The sequence below is a fragment of the Thermothelomyces heterothallicus genome, assembly GCF_042370625.1.
Source record: "Thermothelomyces heterothallicus CBS 202.75 unplaced genomic scaffold P884_scaffold_24, whole genome shotgun sequence".
In the NCBI taxonomy this organism is placed as follows: Eukaryota; Fungi; Ascomycota; class Sordariomycetes; order Sordariales; family Chaetomiaceae; genus Thermothelomyces; species Thermothelomyces heterothallicus.
This window is the reverse complement of record NW_027192585.1, coordinates 144,358-161,740: the sequence shown is the minus strand read 5'-3', so window position 1 is coordinate 161,740 and position 17,383 is coordinate 144,358. Positions and strand designations below refer to the sequence as shown.

General features: G+C 57.0%; 5 protein-coding genes across 5 annotated transcripts; 2 read left to right on the top strand and 3 right to left on the bottom strand.

Annotated features, from left to right (window-relative positions):
* Positions 1–18: 18 nt before the first annotated feature.
* P884DRAFT_279767 (uncharacterized protein) lies at positions 19–1,488 on the bottom strand (the record flags this gene model as incomplete). The annotated part of the gene is made up of 6 exons (XM_069443354.1): positions 19–478; positions 556–787; positions 850–958; positions 1,027–1,173; positions 1,252–1,295; positions 1,422–1,488. 6 exons carry the CDS (start codon positions 1,486–1,488, stop codon positions 19–21), a joined length of 1,059 nt encoding a protein of 352 aa, XP_069295015.1.
* Positions 1,489–2,211: 723 nt separating this feature from the next.
* Positions 2,212–4,414, top strand: P884DRAFT_331704 (UbiA prenyltransferase family-domain-containing protein; the record flags this gene model as incomplete). The annotated part of the gene is made up of 2 exons (XM_069445740.1): positions 2,212–2,240; positions 2,781–4,414. The coding sequence occupies 2 exons, from the start codon at positions 2,212–2,214 to the stop codon at positions 4,282–4,284; spliced, it is 1,533 nt and encodes a 510-aa protein (XP_069295014.1). The 3' UTR covers positions 4,285–4,414.
* Positions 4,415–6,372: 1,958 nt separating this feature from the next.
* P884DRAFT_207707 (uncharacterized protein) lies at positions 6,373–7,496 on the bottom strand (the record flags this gene model as incomplete). Its single annotated transcript, XM_069438811.1, has 2 exons — positions 6,373–6,957; positions 7,026–7,496. The coding sequence occupies 2 exons, from the start codon at positions 7,494–7,496 to the stop codon at positions 6,373–6,375; spliced, it is 1,056 nt and encodes a 351-aa protein (XP_069295013.1).
* A 2,853-nt stretch (positions 7,497–10,349) lies between these two features.
* Positions 10,350–11,265, bottom strand: P884DRAFT_263064 (uncharacterized protein). The gene has a single exon (XM_069441725.1). The coding sequence runs from the start codon at positions 11,004–11,006 to the stop codon at positions 10,371–10,373; it is 636 nt and encodes a 211-aa protein (XP_069295012.1). The 5' UTR covers positions 11,007–11,265; the 3' UTR covers positions 10,350–10,370.
* A 2,914-nt stretch (positions 11,266–14,179) lies between these two features.
* Positions 14,180–16,514, top strand: P884DRAFT_207569 (sugar transporter; the record flags this gene model as incomplete). Its single annotated transcript, XM_069438800.1, has 6 exons — positions 14,180–14,390; positions 14,508–14,730; positions 14,851–14,991; positions 15,129–15,537; positions 15,677–16,237; positions 16,341–16,514. 6 exons carry the CDS (start codon positions 14,180–14,182, stop codon positions 16,512–16,514), a joined length of 1,719 nt encoding a protein of 572 aa, XP_069295011.1.
* Between the last annotated feature and the right edge of the window lie 869 nt (positions 16,515–17,383).

The following is a 17,383-nucleotide window of genomic DNA, read 5'->3' as shown; positions in this document are numbered from 1 at the left end:
CCCCCGGGGCCGCACTACCTACGTTCCCTCCTCACCCCTTTCCGCCCGGCGGACGATCTCCTCCAGCCGCTCCTGCATGTCCGCAAAGATGCTCAGTGCCTGCGCCAGCTTGCCCTCGCACCTACCGCCTTCTGCGCGCGTAAAGGCCATCCGCCACAGCGCCTCGTCGCGCACCGTGGCCTCGAGACCACGCCGGACCTCGCCCGCCGGCGGGGCAACAACACCCGCTGCGCCAACGGCCCGCGCGGCTTGTGCTGGGGCGCCGCGCCAGCTTGCGGCCGGCGTAGAGGCGAGCTCGGCGAGGAGCCGGGGGGGGATGGTGATGTGGTGGACGCCGGCGAGCTCCATGACTTGGTCGACTGAGGTCAGCGAGGCGGCGACGACTTGGGTTCTTTTGCCACCGCTGTTGTCTGGTAGGGAGTCGAGGTAGGCTTGGGCCACGCCGGTGAAGGCGAGGGCGGGGTCGGGGTCGGTGTAGCTGCGTCTTGGTTGTCAGTAACGGCGCCCTACAGAATCGTTTGCGTGCGGGTACGTAGGGGAGGAAGGAGGACATACCCAGAGTCGAAGTGCACGCGTAGCTCGTTTACGTAAGGGGCGATGTAGCGGCATCCGGCGGCGGCTGCCAAGGCCGTCTGCTCGAGACTGAAGAGAATGGTGGCCAGGGTGGCGATGCCCTTCTTCTCGAGCTCTCGACAGGCTTGGAGACCTTCCCAGGTAGACGGGATCTTGATGCAGACGCGGCTGGTGTCAAAGTCAGGGGCAAGCTGCTTGAAGTGGGAGATGATTCCTACATGAGACGACATCAGCCGAGGCTCAAAAGTAACAGTGACCTCCCCGTTCGATACTCACGCTCGGCATTCTTGGCCGTCTTTTCGGCGGAATAGGCCAGCTTTGGGTTGGTCTGCACGTGTACATAACCGGTCGTGTGGGGGGCCATCCGAAGGGAGAGGTTGACCATCTGTTTGTGTTGACCTCTTAGTTCGGTGGCCAGAGGGTTAAGTGTAGAGAGCGAGTGGAGATAATCACCATCAGCTCAACTGCCAGCTCCTCTAGTGTTGCATCTTTCTGCTTGCCAAATTGCCAGTGGGCGACCTTGAGGGAGTCGGCGATCAACTGTCGGTGAAGGGGTTTCCCATCACTGCCGACTTTGGATAGCTCGGCAAACGCAATGGCCTAGATATTCGTGCTTGTCAGCATCTCATAACGTTACGAGCTAAGCCTGGGCCCCTGAGGCGCGACAAGATGACCGACCTGGTTTGAGGTGCAGTCAACAAATGGGCCAAACTGTTCGGCCACTGCTCCAATTAGCATTGGCCTCTGTTTTCAAGGGAGCCGAATGTGTCTTGATAATGTATCTTGATAATGACCATGCACATGTACCGCACATGCACTACGGAATCAGCTTGGAGTAGGTAACTTGCCTTGTGCGTCCAGAGTGTCACAGTCGACACTACTTAGCGTCCGTAATTGGTCGAGGAGGGTAGCCATCTTTGCGATCTCTCTGGGGCCCTCGGCCGTGCTGCGTTGGGTACTTCCGAAGACGATTGGTATGAAGAGAGTTGAGTTACTGTTCCGGACAATTCGCGTAAGGTATGGTACGGAGTATTCCGTATGTCATTACACTACTTTGTCTTGTCCCTGGAGGCCGGTGCCGCGGCGGGATGAGAGTTACAGCCTGTTGATGATGTCTTTGCAACGCGCTAATGTAGAGGCAGGTAACCAGTCCTGGCGGGGTCGAGTTCGGCCCTGTGGAGGCTCCGGCAATAATGGGCCGTGTGGGGCCGATTAGACGATGTGGTGGTTCGGGGCCGTCAGTACTTGATCAGCCGACTAGCTTGGACTTTTTGCTGGCCACAGCCTAACGACAACGCCGCTGCCGGCCCTCAGATTGCCATCAGTTTTCCGGCAGCCGATTGTCATGAGCCGCTTGCCGCGGGCCGCCGTGGATGGTCCGACAGGTGCTGCTGGGTTCGAGAGGGAGAAACACTAGCAGGACCCCCAAGAAGTTGATTTCGATCAGGAAGGCACTGTGTAAACGAGAGAGCGGCTGCGCGAGTAGCTTAGGATCCCCCTCCTCCCAAGCCTCAATCTTAGTCATCTACGCTCGCGGAACGTTTCGGATGCTCGTTTAGGTGTCAGAGGGGAGACCAGGACTGTCATTTGTGCAACGTTGACGCGATTGGCGATTGAGCACATAGGCGCCGGGTCAGAATGGAGACCAAGACCAACGTCATAATTCCGTCGGTCGGGAACGCGGAGGGAGACGTGTATTTTCACCGTATCAGGCAGGTGCTTGCGGCGAGGATCGCAACGCAGTGCAACCGTTCTTTCACTTACCATTCTCCAATTTCCTATTTGTTGTTCTCGGGAGCCCCACTTCTGCGGGGAACCACTGCAGCATCGACGGATTACTGCAGTCGAAGCCACAACTGAGTGCTGCCAAGCCACGCTCAGCTGCCACAACCCACTCGATTTTCGGAGCTGGCGGCCAAGCTCGGCCTCGGGACCAAGTTCTTGGACGGCAATTGCGCAACGAAATGGCGACGCCGCCAGGCGCCTGAAATACATACGATGCGGCCGCCAATTCAATGCCTCCCCCTTCGGCCAGGCGTCCTTGAGAAGGTGTGCTGGCAATGCACGCATCGGGCTCTGCGCCAGGCCGATCAGGCGCCGCGAGTTTCGAGCGCTGCGGGCGCTCCACGCACTGCGAGGTTCTTTTCCAAGTCGGCCCTTCCGCGTGCCCCGGCCTCTACGTCCGCCCTGCCGCGACAACGGTTTAGGGCCGGTTTCTTCCTTTCTAACGCCCTCCTCGCCCGTTCCAACGGCACCTCGGTCGCCTCCCAGCCCACCGACAACTCGGCGCCGGCTGCCAATGCTTCTTTCGCCGCCTCCGTCGCGACCACAACCGATGCTAGTACCGATACCGATGTTCCTACCGATGTGCCCCTCCTTCCACATCGCCGACGACAAGCCGCAAGGCGTGATGCGCTCCGGCAACAACAACAACAACAACAACAACAAGAACAAGGACAAGGACAAGGACAAGGACAAGAACAGCAAGAACAACGACGACAACGACAACGACATGGAGGACAAGAGCAACCAGGCAAGCCCTCGCTAAACTCCATGTCCGCATCCCTACCCCCCGACGCCTCCGCCCGCCTCGCCGACACTGCAGCCCGCGCGCCCGCCGACTCCCTGCGCCGCACCCTCTCGGCCCTCCTCTCGCTCTCCAAGCCGCGCCTGACCGTGCTGGTCGTCCTCTCCGCCATGGTCCCCTACGCGCTGTACCCGGTGCCCGCCTTCCTCTCCCCGACGGCCCTGGCCGCCTCGACCCCGTCCCTGTCGCCGCTCACCCTCCTGTTCCTGACCACCGGCACGGCCCTGTGCTCGGCCGCCGCCAACGCGCTCAACATGCTCTACGAGCCCGACACGGACGCCAAGATGAGCCGCACCCGCACCCGCCCGCTGGTCCGCCGCCTGCTGAGCACCCGCGCCGCCGTCGCCTTCGCCGTCGGCTGCGGCCTCGCCGGCACCGCCGCGCTCTACCTCGGCGTCAACCCCACCGTCGCCTTCCTCGGCGCCGCCAACATCGCCCTGTACGCCGGCGCCTACACCCCGCTCAAGCGCCTGTCGGCCGTCAACACGTGGGTCGGCGCCGTCGTCGGCGGCATCCCCCCGCTCATGGGATGGGCCGCCGCCGCCGGGGAGAGCGCCACGGGCGACGGCACCTGGAGGGAGCTGCTCTTCGCGAGCGACGGGTCGAGCCTGGGCGGCTGGCTGTTCGCCGGCCTGCTGTTCGCCTGGCAGTTCCCGCACTTCATGCCCCTCTCGTGGGGCATCCGCGACGAGTATAAGGCCGCCGGCCTGCGGATGCTGTGCTGGATCAACCCGGCCATGAACGCGCGCGTCGCGCTGCGCTACAGCCTCATCTTCTTCCCGCTGTGCCTCGGCCTCTGCGCCGCCGAGGTCACCGAGTGGAGCTTCGCCCTGACCAGCCTGCCCGTCAACGCCTGGCTGGTGCGCGAGGCCATCAAGTTCTGGCGCTACGAGGGCCACAAGGGCAGCGCCAGGAGCCTGTTCTGGGCCAGCGTGTGGCACCTGCCCGTCATCATGGTCCTGGCCCTCGCCCAGAAGAAGGGCATGTGGGCCCGCGTCTGGAAGAGCGTGGCCGGCGAGCCGGACGAGGAGGACGAGTTTGACTACGACGAGGACGAGGCAGCCGAGTGGGTCGAGCATGCCCGGCCAGGAAATGTGGGCCCCGCGGTCGGTACCCGGAGGTGATCTTCGGTCGGAAATTCTTCTTTGACTGACCCACATGTAACAACAACACATTTGTTGGTTGTACTAGTAAACCACTTTCATGTGTATTTTTTTTTTTTTTTTTTGGCTATCTTGTGTACGAAATATCTCGGTCATTTTCTTTTGACACACAGGATGGCCTGAGAACCAGGGGGCACATGCACGGCCTGTAGTGCCGCAGTCAGACGACCATCTCCGGCTGCACGTCATCTCCGGTCAGCACTCTATCTTGCTCACCTCGCCACTGTAGCAGTTGTAAATGTGAACCGCTCTTCGGCGTTTGCCAGAAAGGGTATACTGTCACGAGCGGATTGGTGCCGTCATGTGTAACAAGAATTCCGATCCTTCGTCCGCGTGCCTCAGAATCGTTGTCCAACCCAACCGAACTCCACATCAGACCGCTCCAAGATCCGCGCAAATCCAACGTTGCAGCCGGTGATCCCACAGGTCCCAAGGCTTGGCACCAAACCCTCTTCAGAGTGTGTATGCCTAGATTCCAACCCACCTCGCCACAAGAATTCCATTGACTTTTGTTGTTCCCCGCAAGCCCATATATATGGAGCCCGGTGGCCTGGAAGAAGAAGAAGGAGGAGGAGGAGGATGCACGATCTCCGGTTGGCGATCGATACCGGGGTTTCCAGTTACGAAACAGCCTTGTGCCGCTTCCACAGGCTCCGTCAAAGCGACGCGCACCAGTCCTTCCTTGCCCTCGGCCCGATGTCTAGACAACAACAGGTGGAGTGCATCATGCTTGGGAGGCAGGGCCAGTTCCCGTAAGGAGGGCCCCGTTACCAGCAGAGCAAAGCGCAGCAAGGTCCATAGACCTCATCCGTTCGTCCACCCCTAACCCATCCGTGCCGCTCGCGCGTGGATCTGCCCATCAAATCCGGTCGAAACGGTTTCCCAGGCCGTCGTGCCGCACACATTGCCTCGTGATACGAACCTTTACGAGACCCCGCCAACCTCTGACCAACAACCGGTAAAAGCTGCTGTGCCTGCGCCTCGCATCTCAGCCCTACGAGCGTCTCCTGGGAGCCATCACAACGATGCTGACTAAGGCCAACAACAGTGGAAGTTAGACAACTATAATACGGATGACCATGGCACGCAAGATCATAATTTACGCCGGAGTCGAACAGCTGGATCATGAGAGACTCGATGGTATTATCTATCAGCCATGCAAGAGATTAAGCATTAAAGGAGAGTCATCGCGAAGCAACACAAACGCAGGAAAGAGAGAAGGAAATAATGAGAGAGACCAAGAGAGAGAGGTAAGAAAGAAAATGGAGGACGAGCAATTATCGCGTACTGAGTACTGCGTTATATGCGGCACAAGGCACGGCCGGTCCTGTTTCGACGCGGCTTCCAGACCCAACAGTAACCCCCAGGCCCCCCCCCCCCTTTCACCGCAAAAAAAAACCATCAGCGGGCCCCCGTAGAAATCGCACACCCCTTCTAAGACAGGGTGAGAGACTGTACGAGTGAGTCAAACACATGCACACACACAGAGAGAGAGAGAGAGAAAGAGACATCACAGAAAAGAACACGCCCCAACTCCACACCGATGCCAATTCCGTATCCCCTCTGCCGGCCTACTCCCCTCCTTCCCCCCACCACCAAACGCCACAGCCGTTTCGCCTCTTTTCTGCCCCCAGAAGAAAGAACAAGAAAAAAAATGGCCCACCCATTTGACCGGAAACACCCTGATGATTTTTGTTTCTTCGTGACGTGACATGACATGAAAATACAATGATGCACCGAAGCCCACCCACACCCAAACCCAAACCCAAAGACCCACAGCCCACAAAACGCCTGATGACCGACAAAAGAAACGATGCATGATTAAAGGAGAGTGTAGACAGTAAAAATGAGGGGGAGCGGGGGCGCAGGGGAGAGACGAGCGGAAGAAATGTCTTTGCCTCCCCGACTGCCATGTCATGCAACCTATCCAAACCCAGTCCAGGTATTAGAGACGTAGTTGCACGATAACCCGCTGTTTAAAAAAAATAAAAAGGAAAAAGTATAACAGAGAGAAATGAGAAGAAAGGTAAGAAAAGGGAAGGACAAGCATCAGCTGCCCTGTCCCCTATTCATGATGGCGTCGATGCCCATGTCCCCGACGCTAGGCAGCCTGCCGCTGTGGCCTAGGTATGGGCTGGCTCCCTGGCTGGCAGACCCGCTTGCGGAGCCGGCACTGGCAGCACCAACCTGCTGGGACGCGGTGCCATAACCGCCCGCGGTGCCGGTGCTTGACACGCTATTGCTGTACCCGTGCCCGTGGTGCGCTTGGGCGTGCTGCTGGTGTTGCTGGTGTCCGTACGGGGCACCGTACCCGTGGCCGTAGCCGGCCGCCGCGGCGGCCTGGGAATGGTGGTGCGCGTGCGCGCTGTGGTGGCGAGATGACAGGTAGCCGGCCGCAGAGCCGGCGGACCCGGAGCTGCCCCCAGGGGTGGAATGGGTGCCGGTGGTGGAGCCGCCCGTCTCCGGGGAGCTGTAGGATTGGTCGGCGACGTCGACGTCGTCGACCGGCGTGAGGCAGTCGAGGGCGCCGTCGGGGTCGCCGTACGCGGTCAGGGGCTGGCCCGACTCGAGGCGCTCGCGGCGGGCGTAGGCGCGGGCGTGGGATTGGATATTTTTGAGGCCATTGGACATGCACTGTTGCGCGGAGGCAGCTGAGGTTAGCACGAGATGGTTTGGGGGAGAAAGGGAAATTGCAAGCTAACCTGCATCTCAACAACGTTCCATTTCTCGCCGCAGCGAGATGCTAGTGGTTGCCAAATCTCCTTGCGCATGCTCATGTACTCCTTACACAGGCGCTCCAGCTTCCGGTTATCAAAGTCGTTCTGGCCGCGGCGCTCCATCAAGCGCTCGTGCCTCTTCCGACATGCGTTGCCGGTCTTGCCAGGAAAGGCCTCCCTCTGGATCTGGTTCCAGTTCTTGCCCATCGCCCGCAGCGTCAGCAGCGTCCGGTCATCCTCCTGGTTCCACGCTCCAGACGATGCCCGATGTTGTGTCGGCAGTGCTCCACCCACAGGCCCGCCTAACCCGGTCCCAGTAGTCGGAATCTGGAGAGGGGGCACCGCGTTGACCGCATATGGGTCGTACCCAGGCATGGGTATCCCACCGGCGCCGGTCGTGGAGAGATCGCCGTAAAACCCCGACAGCTGCTGCCGCGGGTTCTGGTAGTAAGACATGGCGGAGACTGTTGATGAGAGTGACGCAGGAATATGTTGTTGTTGATGTTGTTGGTGTTGTTGGTATTGCTGATGACTCGATGTCTGGGTCAAGTCGGGCATTATTCGCAGGCTTCCTCCTCAGGGCCGTGTCCCTCTATTTTTCAAGGTATGTGGGGCCGGGAGTGAAAGGGAGTAACGGTGGACCGGGCCACCTGAAGAGATAGGTTGGTCGATCGGGTTCGAAAGTGATTAGGGCAGGCTTGCCTCGAAGCGATCTCGACGATTCGGCGTAAGAGAGAGGCACCGCCTAGAGACGAAGCTTGGATCAGTATGGAGATGGCGATACAATTGTTTTGTTCCAAATGAAAAGGCTGGCCAGCAACCACCGGGAGATGCAAATCGGAACGGATGCGAGTAGATTGGAAGAGCGAGAGAAAGGAGGTGAGCAAGAGTGAGGAAAAGAGAGTAGATGGCGGGGCGGTGGGTCGAAGGGCTCAAAGGACTGGGAGACTGGCTAAGGGCCGGCCGGAGGGAGGAAGGAGAGGCGGTCGACTTATAATATCTCGGGGCTGAGATGGAGACCCGGGTGGAAACAACCCAGATTAGGCGAGTGGATGGATGTCCTTGCGGGTCCGGATCTGCAGCAGGGTCCGGGAGGTTGAAGTGCACTGGAACCGGGGGTAGCAGATCTGAAACAAGGGTAGAGCTAGAGAGAGAACCTGCTTTAGTGAAACTGAGCAAGCGTATCTGAACGACCTCATGGAGCGACCAGCGGCCTCTGTTAGTGGCTGGCAGGTTTCGGATGGCGTTTGTTTGAAGACGGGCGGCTACAAAGTTGGCCATCTCTGGGTGGAGGGTCTTGGAGGGCGGTTAAGACTCGAGGGACCCCTACCCACTTTCGAGGGTGTTCTATCGCTGGCATCGGGGGTGGGAGAAAGAATGTAGGAGGCGGGGGGTGTGTTGGGGGAAGGTGGGGTGGTAACGACTGAACAACTGATGAATAGTGGTAGCGCAGGAAAGAACAAGCCGGGTAAGCGTACGCACCGCGCAGTAACTACGGAGTTGCCAGTCGCGCTTAGCAACCCGGGAATAATACACTCCCAGAGATCCATACACAGATCCATAGGACATACGCTGGCAACCGTGAATGCCAACAACTCAGAGCCAACGGTGTCGGGGTCCTCGCTTAGGAATGGTGCGGACTGTGCCACTACCTCGCCATGGCTCTCTGTACTGCCTGCCCACTTTGACGCAGGTACCAGTGGATCTCGACTTGGATTGCCCGATATGGTAGGAGCCTCCACCGTTGTGGGGTGCAGAGTCCAAGTTATGGAACCTGCAGCTCAAAAAATAGAACAGGGTGCGCACGGACGGCGGCTCGGAAGCTTGTTAGCCGCCAGCCTTTCAGCCTCGTGCAGACCTGAGCAAGCCTTGTCTCAGAGTGGCCCATCCGCCATGTCTTACTGACTGTGGACGGAATAAGTCCCGTTTCCCACGGCACTCAGGCAATGATGACTCGCTTCGAACAGACTGGCCTCGACATAAATAAGATCGTCAAAATTAACCGCAACGCAGGCAGCCAGGCAGCCAGGCAGCCAGGCAGTCAGGCAAACAGACAAACAGGCAGGAGCACAATGCCAAATCTGGAACCACCTGGATAACAAAAATGGAAATTGCCGGGCAGGCCGGCCGGCCGTCAACAGGGTCAATCAAGATCTGACCCAACCTGCGACTGGCCGCCTTGCAGATGTGGCCAGCTGTCGGCCTCTTCGAGGCCCATGTGGACCCGACAGAACGGAAGCCTCTCGGCGTGAGGGAAACGAGAGCTGTTCCGAAAAGCTCAAACAAACAAATGCTACCCGTCTCTGGCGCGCGACAAACCACCAAGGTAGATAGAGCGTCTCGCGGAGCCCGGGCGCGTAAAGATTGCGAAAGGCTACGGGCTTTTCAGTTCTCGGTAAGAAGGTCGCAGTGATTGATGGAAGCGGGGAGACCGCCGAGGGGATAACATATCGGGGTTTTCGGGAAGAGATGTGGAATACGGAGTAACTAATTGCAACTTGCCAAACGTTGGTTGCGCGCGCTCTGTAGCCGCGGGCGGGTGATCAGCGGCGGCAACGCGGGAGAGCTGCGCTCGGCGAGCCACTCGGCTCTGGCCGGCTCGCTCCATCGAAACAAAAGGTAGCGCAAGGAAACGGGCATCGGAAGTTAAGATGAAACATGGCTTGTTTGTAACCCGGTCGTCAGGGAGCTGCCGGATTGGCTATCTGAAGCATGGGCACTCTCGGGACGCAATGTTGCATTTTAAACAGTTGATCAAGAGCGCAGAGGCGCGCGTTAAATCTGCCCAGTACACGCCAATCTCTTCCTGCTTATAGTGGGGCCCACCTAAGATTGGCCGAGTCTAATTGGTTTATTTTGCAAGCTGAGTTACGAGAAAAGGCAGGATACCTTGTCCTGCACGTGAACCTTTTTTATTGGCCCCTTCGTAGAGTGCGCTAACAATTCTCTGCTAAGAAAGCCAAAAATGTACGGATTATTAACAAAGTTGACAAAGGGTCTTTCTCCGAACCCTATCAGCCACTTCATTTTTTCTGCTTTCGCAGGGTACCCCGGAGTACAATCCCACCGGAATTTGCAAACCAGGCCAGATGTTGATTCAGGTTCTTACTTGGTAAGCAGTGCTCGAACCTCGAGATGCAGTGGCCCCCTTCCTGGGCAGCTCCCGAGATTCGCGCGCCTCGTGCACTATCTCGGTTAGTGCGCACGTGCTGCCATCAAAACAAGGACAACAAAAGAAAACAATAAACATGCCTCTCATTTCGACAGAATCGCTCTGCCTTTCTTATGATTTTTATTTTACCGTCCGAATCTTGCGCCTCCCGTCTACGACTAGCACCGCGTCTCAAAACAGCTAAAGTTAGCTTCAGTCGACGGCAATTCTCGCGGGGGAGACACCGTATTACCGCTGCCATTGGACTCCCAAGCGAGAGAGCAAAGCGGCTCCCTGGCGCAGCACTCAAGCATTTTGTGTTGCGGCGCAGATGCAACACCTAACAAGAAAACCGGCACAACCATTGGCAACTCTTGACCATCGCCCTTGTCATTTCCTGTAGTCACTCCAATTCGATCTTTGACTCTATCCACGCCTCGCTCGGCCTCACCATTGCCCTGATGACCGGGATAGCGGGGATGAGGTGTTGGATTGCAGGCCGGAGCAACATCGGGCCCCAAACCAAATGGCCGTTTTGTTTCGAAACATTCGGGCCTTGGCTTGGCCTTACCCGGCCAAGGCTGCATCTTTGGCCAACCGGCTGTGCGATCTACCGGAGCCGGGTAATCAATGGGGATGGAGCGTTGACAACACGAGGCCCAAACTCTCGGCCTGGCTGCCGGGCCTGGAACCCGGGCCGGAGTGAAGCTCGGAGAGCATACCTGACCACACAACAAGCCTTGATGTTCTCCGACATGCACACACGCACACACACACACACGATACGGAACCCACAATGACATATGCGCCGTCATTGAGGACTCCTCAGGTTTTCTCCCTGGACAAGTTGAGCACACCCTCAGCGGCACCGGACCCGTCCGTGCCGCATCTTATCTGATCGATCAATCTGCTCCAATCTTCAGGGTGGCGTTGGTGTTGGTTTGAGCTCTGCCTCAGTGCTGTTCTGGCCCTCTGTCGCCCGGCAGCGCCTGACTTGACTCGTTCGATTTTGTTTGGAGCCCCATCACGGGCCGCTGTTGCAGACTATACCACATGCTCACACCTATGACTCACAGAGAACTGACTGAGCCGCACGAGCGGTGCATCATCTCGCTGAACTAATGTCTACATAACATGAAGGTTCCCACAGTTATTGCGGTCCTTGAGTACCAGGAGGAAGAAAGGGAAAAAAAGGGGTGTGTCGCCGTACGCCAAGAACCGGTCCCGAATTGCTGGTCAATGCCCGTCGAAAGTGGGTTCCACCAAGCTCCGAGCCGATAAAGCGTTTGCCGGCCCCGCCCCGTGATAAGCTTGCAAGGGACCCGAACAACTCGAATCGGCAATCTTGCCGTCTGCATTCTCTCGCAAAGCCGTATCTTCTTGAACGCCGAACAATCTTCACGAATGTCACAAATATCCCGTTTGCGTAGTCCGCGGCCGCTGCTACGGATAGTACGGAGTTCGCGTACATACAGATAGAGGTCTTTTAGCAAGTCGACCGTGGTATGGCCCGTTTCACCGGACGGCTACATCAATGACGGTGTTGTCACTTGAAGATGGCCATGACGAAATCTCACTGCTTAAAAATCTCACCGGCCACACACACAAACACACACACGAAATTCACGTCGCACCGAAAAAGAAGGAAAGAAGGTGAGATTAAGGTAGACTGCAGTTGAAAGGGCGTATTCTGCGTCAGAAAAGGGCCAATTCCAGAAGCCGAGGTGTCGTCTACGGACGGCGCCTGGAGACAGTGGGCGTACCGCCGACCCGGCTCTCCATGGTCACGGAAGCAGCAGAGGTATCAGAGTTTTTACCACGTAGCTACCAACTCTGGCAGATGTCTGCATCTGCTGAGCGGTGTAGCAGTTCTGCCACCCAAAGAGCCAGATCGTCGGGCGCAGGACCGGTTGTTGGACCCTGAGGTTGCGCTGCCGCCATCAGATCCATGGTCGTCAACACCTGGACCGTCATTTGAAACACTCAGCACGTGGGAAATAAGGGAACTCCGCCGAAATAACCGGTATACCACGACGGGATGTACAACCAGGTGAAGGCCTTTTGAGCTCAGTTTCGGCCAGTCTCGACATGACGAAAATTTGGCCGAGATCATTCCACGTTCCCGAGCCGCATACACAACCAGTCACACATGACGAGGGCAGAGCTGGAAGCAGTCTTCTGGCTTGAGTATCAGATTTCCGATATTGGGAGCCAATGCCAGCTGGGTGCGCTGCTGAGAAAGGCGGTGCGCAGCGACTGAACAGCCTGCGCGTTCCTTCAGGAGTTTCTGATCATGAATTAGCAAGAAAACGTACTACATACGTACGAAAGAGTACTTTGTGAGTTAATCCGCTTCCGCAACCCACCACGCGGCCAAGGCGGGCGCGTTCCTTTGCTTTGTGTCGCTATCCAGACGCCCTCAGCTCCACCCCTGACCTTCTTCCCTTCGAGATGCCAGGAGCAGCCAAGCAAAATCAAGCAAGTCGCCAAAACAGATCCACCCAACGGCATTGAGATGCCAAAAAAAAAAAAAAAAAAAAACTTGGCCACACCTAGCGAATCCTTCCCTCGGGCTCAAATCCCAAGCCACATGCTTGATAAATACTGTAAACAAAGAGGTCCAACTTTCTTCCCCTTCTTGAAACGATCCTGCACCTTTCAGACACTGGTCCAGCCCATGGGAGAATTAGGCAGGATTGCCGGCAACGGCAGCGCAACGGCAGGCAACCAGGCCTGCGCTAGTGTAGTGTTGCGCGGTGTGTGGAATGCGCGCCAATGGGATCACGGGCGGGCCGAGGGGAGCCTGCATTTAGGCTAAATCGGCCCCGGCTCATTCCCCAAGCCGGGGGAAGTCCCGTGTGGAGCCGGCCCCGCCTCTCGTGGTCGTGGTCGCGGTCGCGGGTGGTCATGGTCTTGGCTATTCTTGGACGGCAGATAGATGTGCGAGCTTGTTTTTTTTTTGTGGGGGGAAGAGGGGGAGGAGGCAACGACACACACACACACGGCTCTGAATAACAACGAGAACTTAATGGGAACGGCCCCAAGAGGGGACGAGGACGGAGTTCTGGAGTTTGTAAGCCGGGCGAGAGGTATCAGAAGGGTGACCCCGGCAAAATACGCAAGCAAAAAACATTCGGCCATCAGCAACCAGGTCCGGGCCTGGCCAATGGTACCTACCCATCCAACATTCATCCGGGGAAACGGTGGAATTGGTAGTAGTGTACGACGGGACCAGTGCAGTACGGGCCGATGGGGAAAGGGTCTGGGGAGATGCGGAGCCACTCTCCGCATGGAGGAGCAGCAGCATTTCTCCAATCCGCTCCTCGGGGCCCATAAGTTATCCTTGACCAGCCAGGCTCTTGCTTTGTTTAAGCCCCGCGTCTCCGAGAGAAGGGCCGGTAATATGGAGCTATCTCCGGACTGGCTCCAACCTCACGTGGCCTCGTTCCCGGGCAATTGGACGGAAATGGGTGCAGGGCGGCCAGTGGGAACCAAGGCATGGCAGGAGTGGATGCCAATGGGGCGAGTCACTTGCGGTGTTGGGATAATATCGCCGTTCACAGGCCGTCCAGCCAGATGGTGTTGCAGCCTTCCATTCATCCAAGGTGCGTGGTAAGCGACCCGACCCAGGAACAACAGAAGGTGTGTGTGTTTTTTTTTTTTTTTTTTTTTTTTTGGGGAAGAGAGAGAAGGGTGGGGGGTGGGGGGTGGGTAGAAAGAAGCTGATGTTCCCCCTTGAAGAAGCTTTTTTTATTGCTTGTTCCCTCCCCGTGTCTGCATTGGTTATCTATCTTGCCGCGTCCGGGCAGAAGTTCGGGATCTTGGATTTCCTCTTTCTTCCGCCTCCTTTTTCACACCATCATCGCCTACTTGGCCATTGAACCCCGACAGCAAGGCTTGGGATCCCCTCCCGACGTTGTCGACCTGACCGACATAACCTAGACATAGATATCGGATTATATCAGCAGGAGAGAACGAATATCCCAAAATGGGCGCTGGCGGCGGCGGCGACGCCGGCGCGTTCTACGATGCCGCGCTCAAGAAGCGGCAGGCCATGATGGGCAAGAGCGGTCCCTCGGCCCTGCTCAAGAACTTCCGCGTTTTCCGTATCGCAGCCTTTGCCTGCATCGGCGGCGTGCTGTACGGCTACAACCAGGGCATGTTCTCTGGCGTCTTGGCCATGCCGTCGTTCAACAGCCGTGAGTGCCCAACCCAACCAGTCCTCGATAGCCCACATCTCTCTCTCTCTCTCTCTCTCTCTCTCTCTCTCTGTTGGTGTCGGGACCGGAGCGACTGAGACGGAAAGGAACACACAGACATGGGCGAGTATACGACGAACCAGACCAAGAAGGGATGGCTCACTGCCATTCTCGAGCTGGGCGCCTGGCTGGGGACGTTGCTCTCGAGTTTCCTCGCCGAGGTCCTGTCGCGCAAGTACGGAGTGCTGGTGGCCTGCGCCGTCTTTATGCTCGGCGTTGTCATCCAGACGACGGCGGTGTCTGCCGGGCACAACTCCATCCTGGCCGGACGGTTCATCACGTGCGTATCTCTCCCTGACTCACGGGCCGGGGAAAAGGACGGAAGAAGAATGAAAAAAAGAAAAAAAAAGCAGGAAGATTGCTCAGGAGGATTGCTGACCGTGTGATTGGTTGATTGCAGTGGTATGGGCGTTGGAAGTCTGGCCATGATCATCCCCATCTACAACTCCGAGGTTGCTCCGCCCGAGGTCCGCGGCGCTCTGGTGGCGACCCAACAGCTGGCCATCTGCTTTGGTATCATGATCAGCTTCTGGATCGACTAGTGAGTTTTTTAGGGTTCCTGGCTCTCACTCACTCACACACACACACACACACACACTCTCTCTCTCTCTCTCTCCCTTTTCCACCCCACCGCCACCACCACCCGTATCGAAGCCCCAAACTCTAACCCGGAGGCAGCGGCACCAACTACATCGGCGGAACAGGCGAAGGACAGAGCGACGCGGCATGGCTGCTCCCCGTCTGCCTGCAGCTCGTGCCGGCCGTCATCCTGTTTGTCGGCATGATCTTCATGCCCTTCTCCCCGCGGTGGCTGATCAATCACGGCCGGGAGGAGGAGGCGCGCAAGGTGTTGTCCGAGCTTCGCGGCATGCCCCCCGACCACGAGCTCGTCGAGATCGAGTTCCTCGAGATCAAGGCCCAATCCCTGTTTGAGAAGCGCTCCATTGCCGAGATGTTCCCCGAACTGAGCGAGCGGACGGCCTGGAACATCTTCAAGCTCCAGTTTGTCGCCATCAAGAAGCTCTTCCAGACCAAGGCCATGTTCAAGCGCGTCATCGTTGCCACCGTGACCATGTTTTTCCAGCAGGTCCGTCCGTCATGTTTCTCTCGCCAATTCCCCCCCCCCCCCCTCTCTCTCTTTTTTTTTTTTTTTTTTTTTATTTCCCGCGACATCATTTGCGCTGACATGAAATTCTCACCCCCCCCATTTTTTTTGTATTTTTTAGTGGACGGGCATCAACGCCGTTCTGTACTACGCCCCCTTTATCTTTCAGCAGCTCGGCCTCGACCTCAACACGACCTCGCTCCTGGCCACGGGCGTGGTCGGCATCGTCATGTTCATCGCGACCATCCCGTCCGTCCTGTGGGTCGACCGGGCCGGCCGCAAGCCCGTCCTGACCATCGGCGCCATCGGCATGGCTACCTGCCACATCATCATCGCGGTGCTCGTGGCCAAGAACATCAACCAGTGGGCCGACCAGCGGGCGTCCGGCTGGGCGGCGGTCTGCATGGTCTGGCTCTTCGTCATCCACTTTGGCTACTCGTGGGGCCCCTGCGCCTGGATCATCGTCGCCGAGATCTGGCCGCTCAGCACGCGCCCCTACGGCGTCGCCCTCGGCGCTTCCAGCAACTGGATGAACAACTTCATCGTCGGCCAGGTCACCCCCGACATGCTCGAGGGCATCCCCTACGGCACCTACATCCTCTTCGGCCTGTTGACTTACCTGGGCGCGGCGTTCATATGGTTCCTGGTTCCCGAGACGAAGCGGCTGACACTCGAGGAGATGGTAAAACCCCCCCTCCCCCCAAAAAAAAACAAAAAAACAAAAATTGCCCGCCGTTGATCAATCGAAACACTTGCTAATCACGGACAAACACCACGCATAACAGGACGTCCTCTTCGGTTCCGAGGGTACCGCTGCGGCCGACTACGAGCGCATGGAAGAGATCAACAACGAGATTGGCCTCAACCAGATCCTGCGCGGCGAGGGCCGTGTCACTGCTGCTGCCTCTACGTCGGATGCCGAGAAGCCCAAGGGTGCGGAACAGATGGAGACGGTCTAAAAAATGACGGTTAACAAACTCCCTGTATTGTGTCGCTTGGCGAAGAGACAAGACCTGTTTTTGTTTCTCTGGCCTTTTTGTTCAGGAGGTGGAATGTTACCTCGCGACGCCTAAGTGTACAAACCTTTTAGGACAGAAACATGATCTTGTTTCAAAACGACACATTTCACAGCCGAAAGACTATTTTTCTAAGTGGAGTGATGACTGTGATCGAATTTCCTGAGCGCTGTCCCGCAAGACGAACAGGAGTCAACCTCTGAACCTCTCTCTCTCTCTCACTCTCACACACACATATCGTACTTTGACAAGGAAGTGCCGAGCCGGGAGTGTCAACAAGAGAAACCCAGCCATTGTGCAGCTCAACTCGAGCACAAACCCTGTCACACCTCCAATTTAATAGTATTCAGGGTGGTTGGTCATCAACATCATGAAGGTGGCCATTAGCGGGCTTTATAAAGCGCTAATTATACAACTTCCGGGAACGGAAGCAATCAAAAAGAACCGATTATACACAAACAAGGCGACAAACTCCTATCCAGCCAGCCCAGACCTCAAACACCAATACCCGATCCGTAATCCCATAAACCAGACCATGTTATGAAAAAAAAAAAAAAAAAAAAAAAAAAAAAAAAAAAAAAAAAAAAAAAAAAAAAAGACAAAGACGCACCCCTACCAAGCTCTGTCAACACGAGAGGTAAGTAAATCAACCCCGCAGCCGTCTGTCTGAGTGGGACCATGTGGGGATGTTGACACACATCGTGGTGACGGCAGTGTTGATGGTTATGCTGGTGCGGTTCGCAAAAAAACAAAACAAAAAAAAAAAAGGAAGGCCAGTCATTCCCATCAACTCTAGTAGACAAACCGGAACA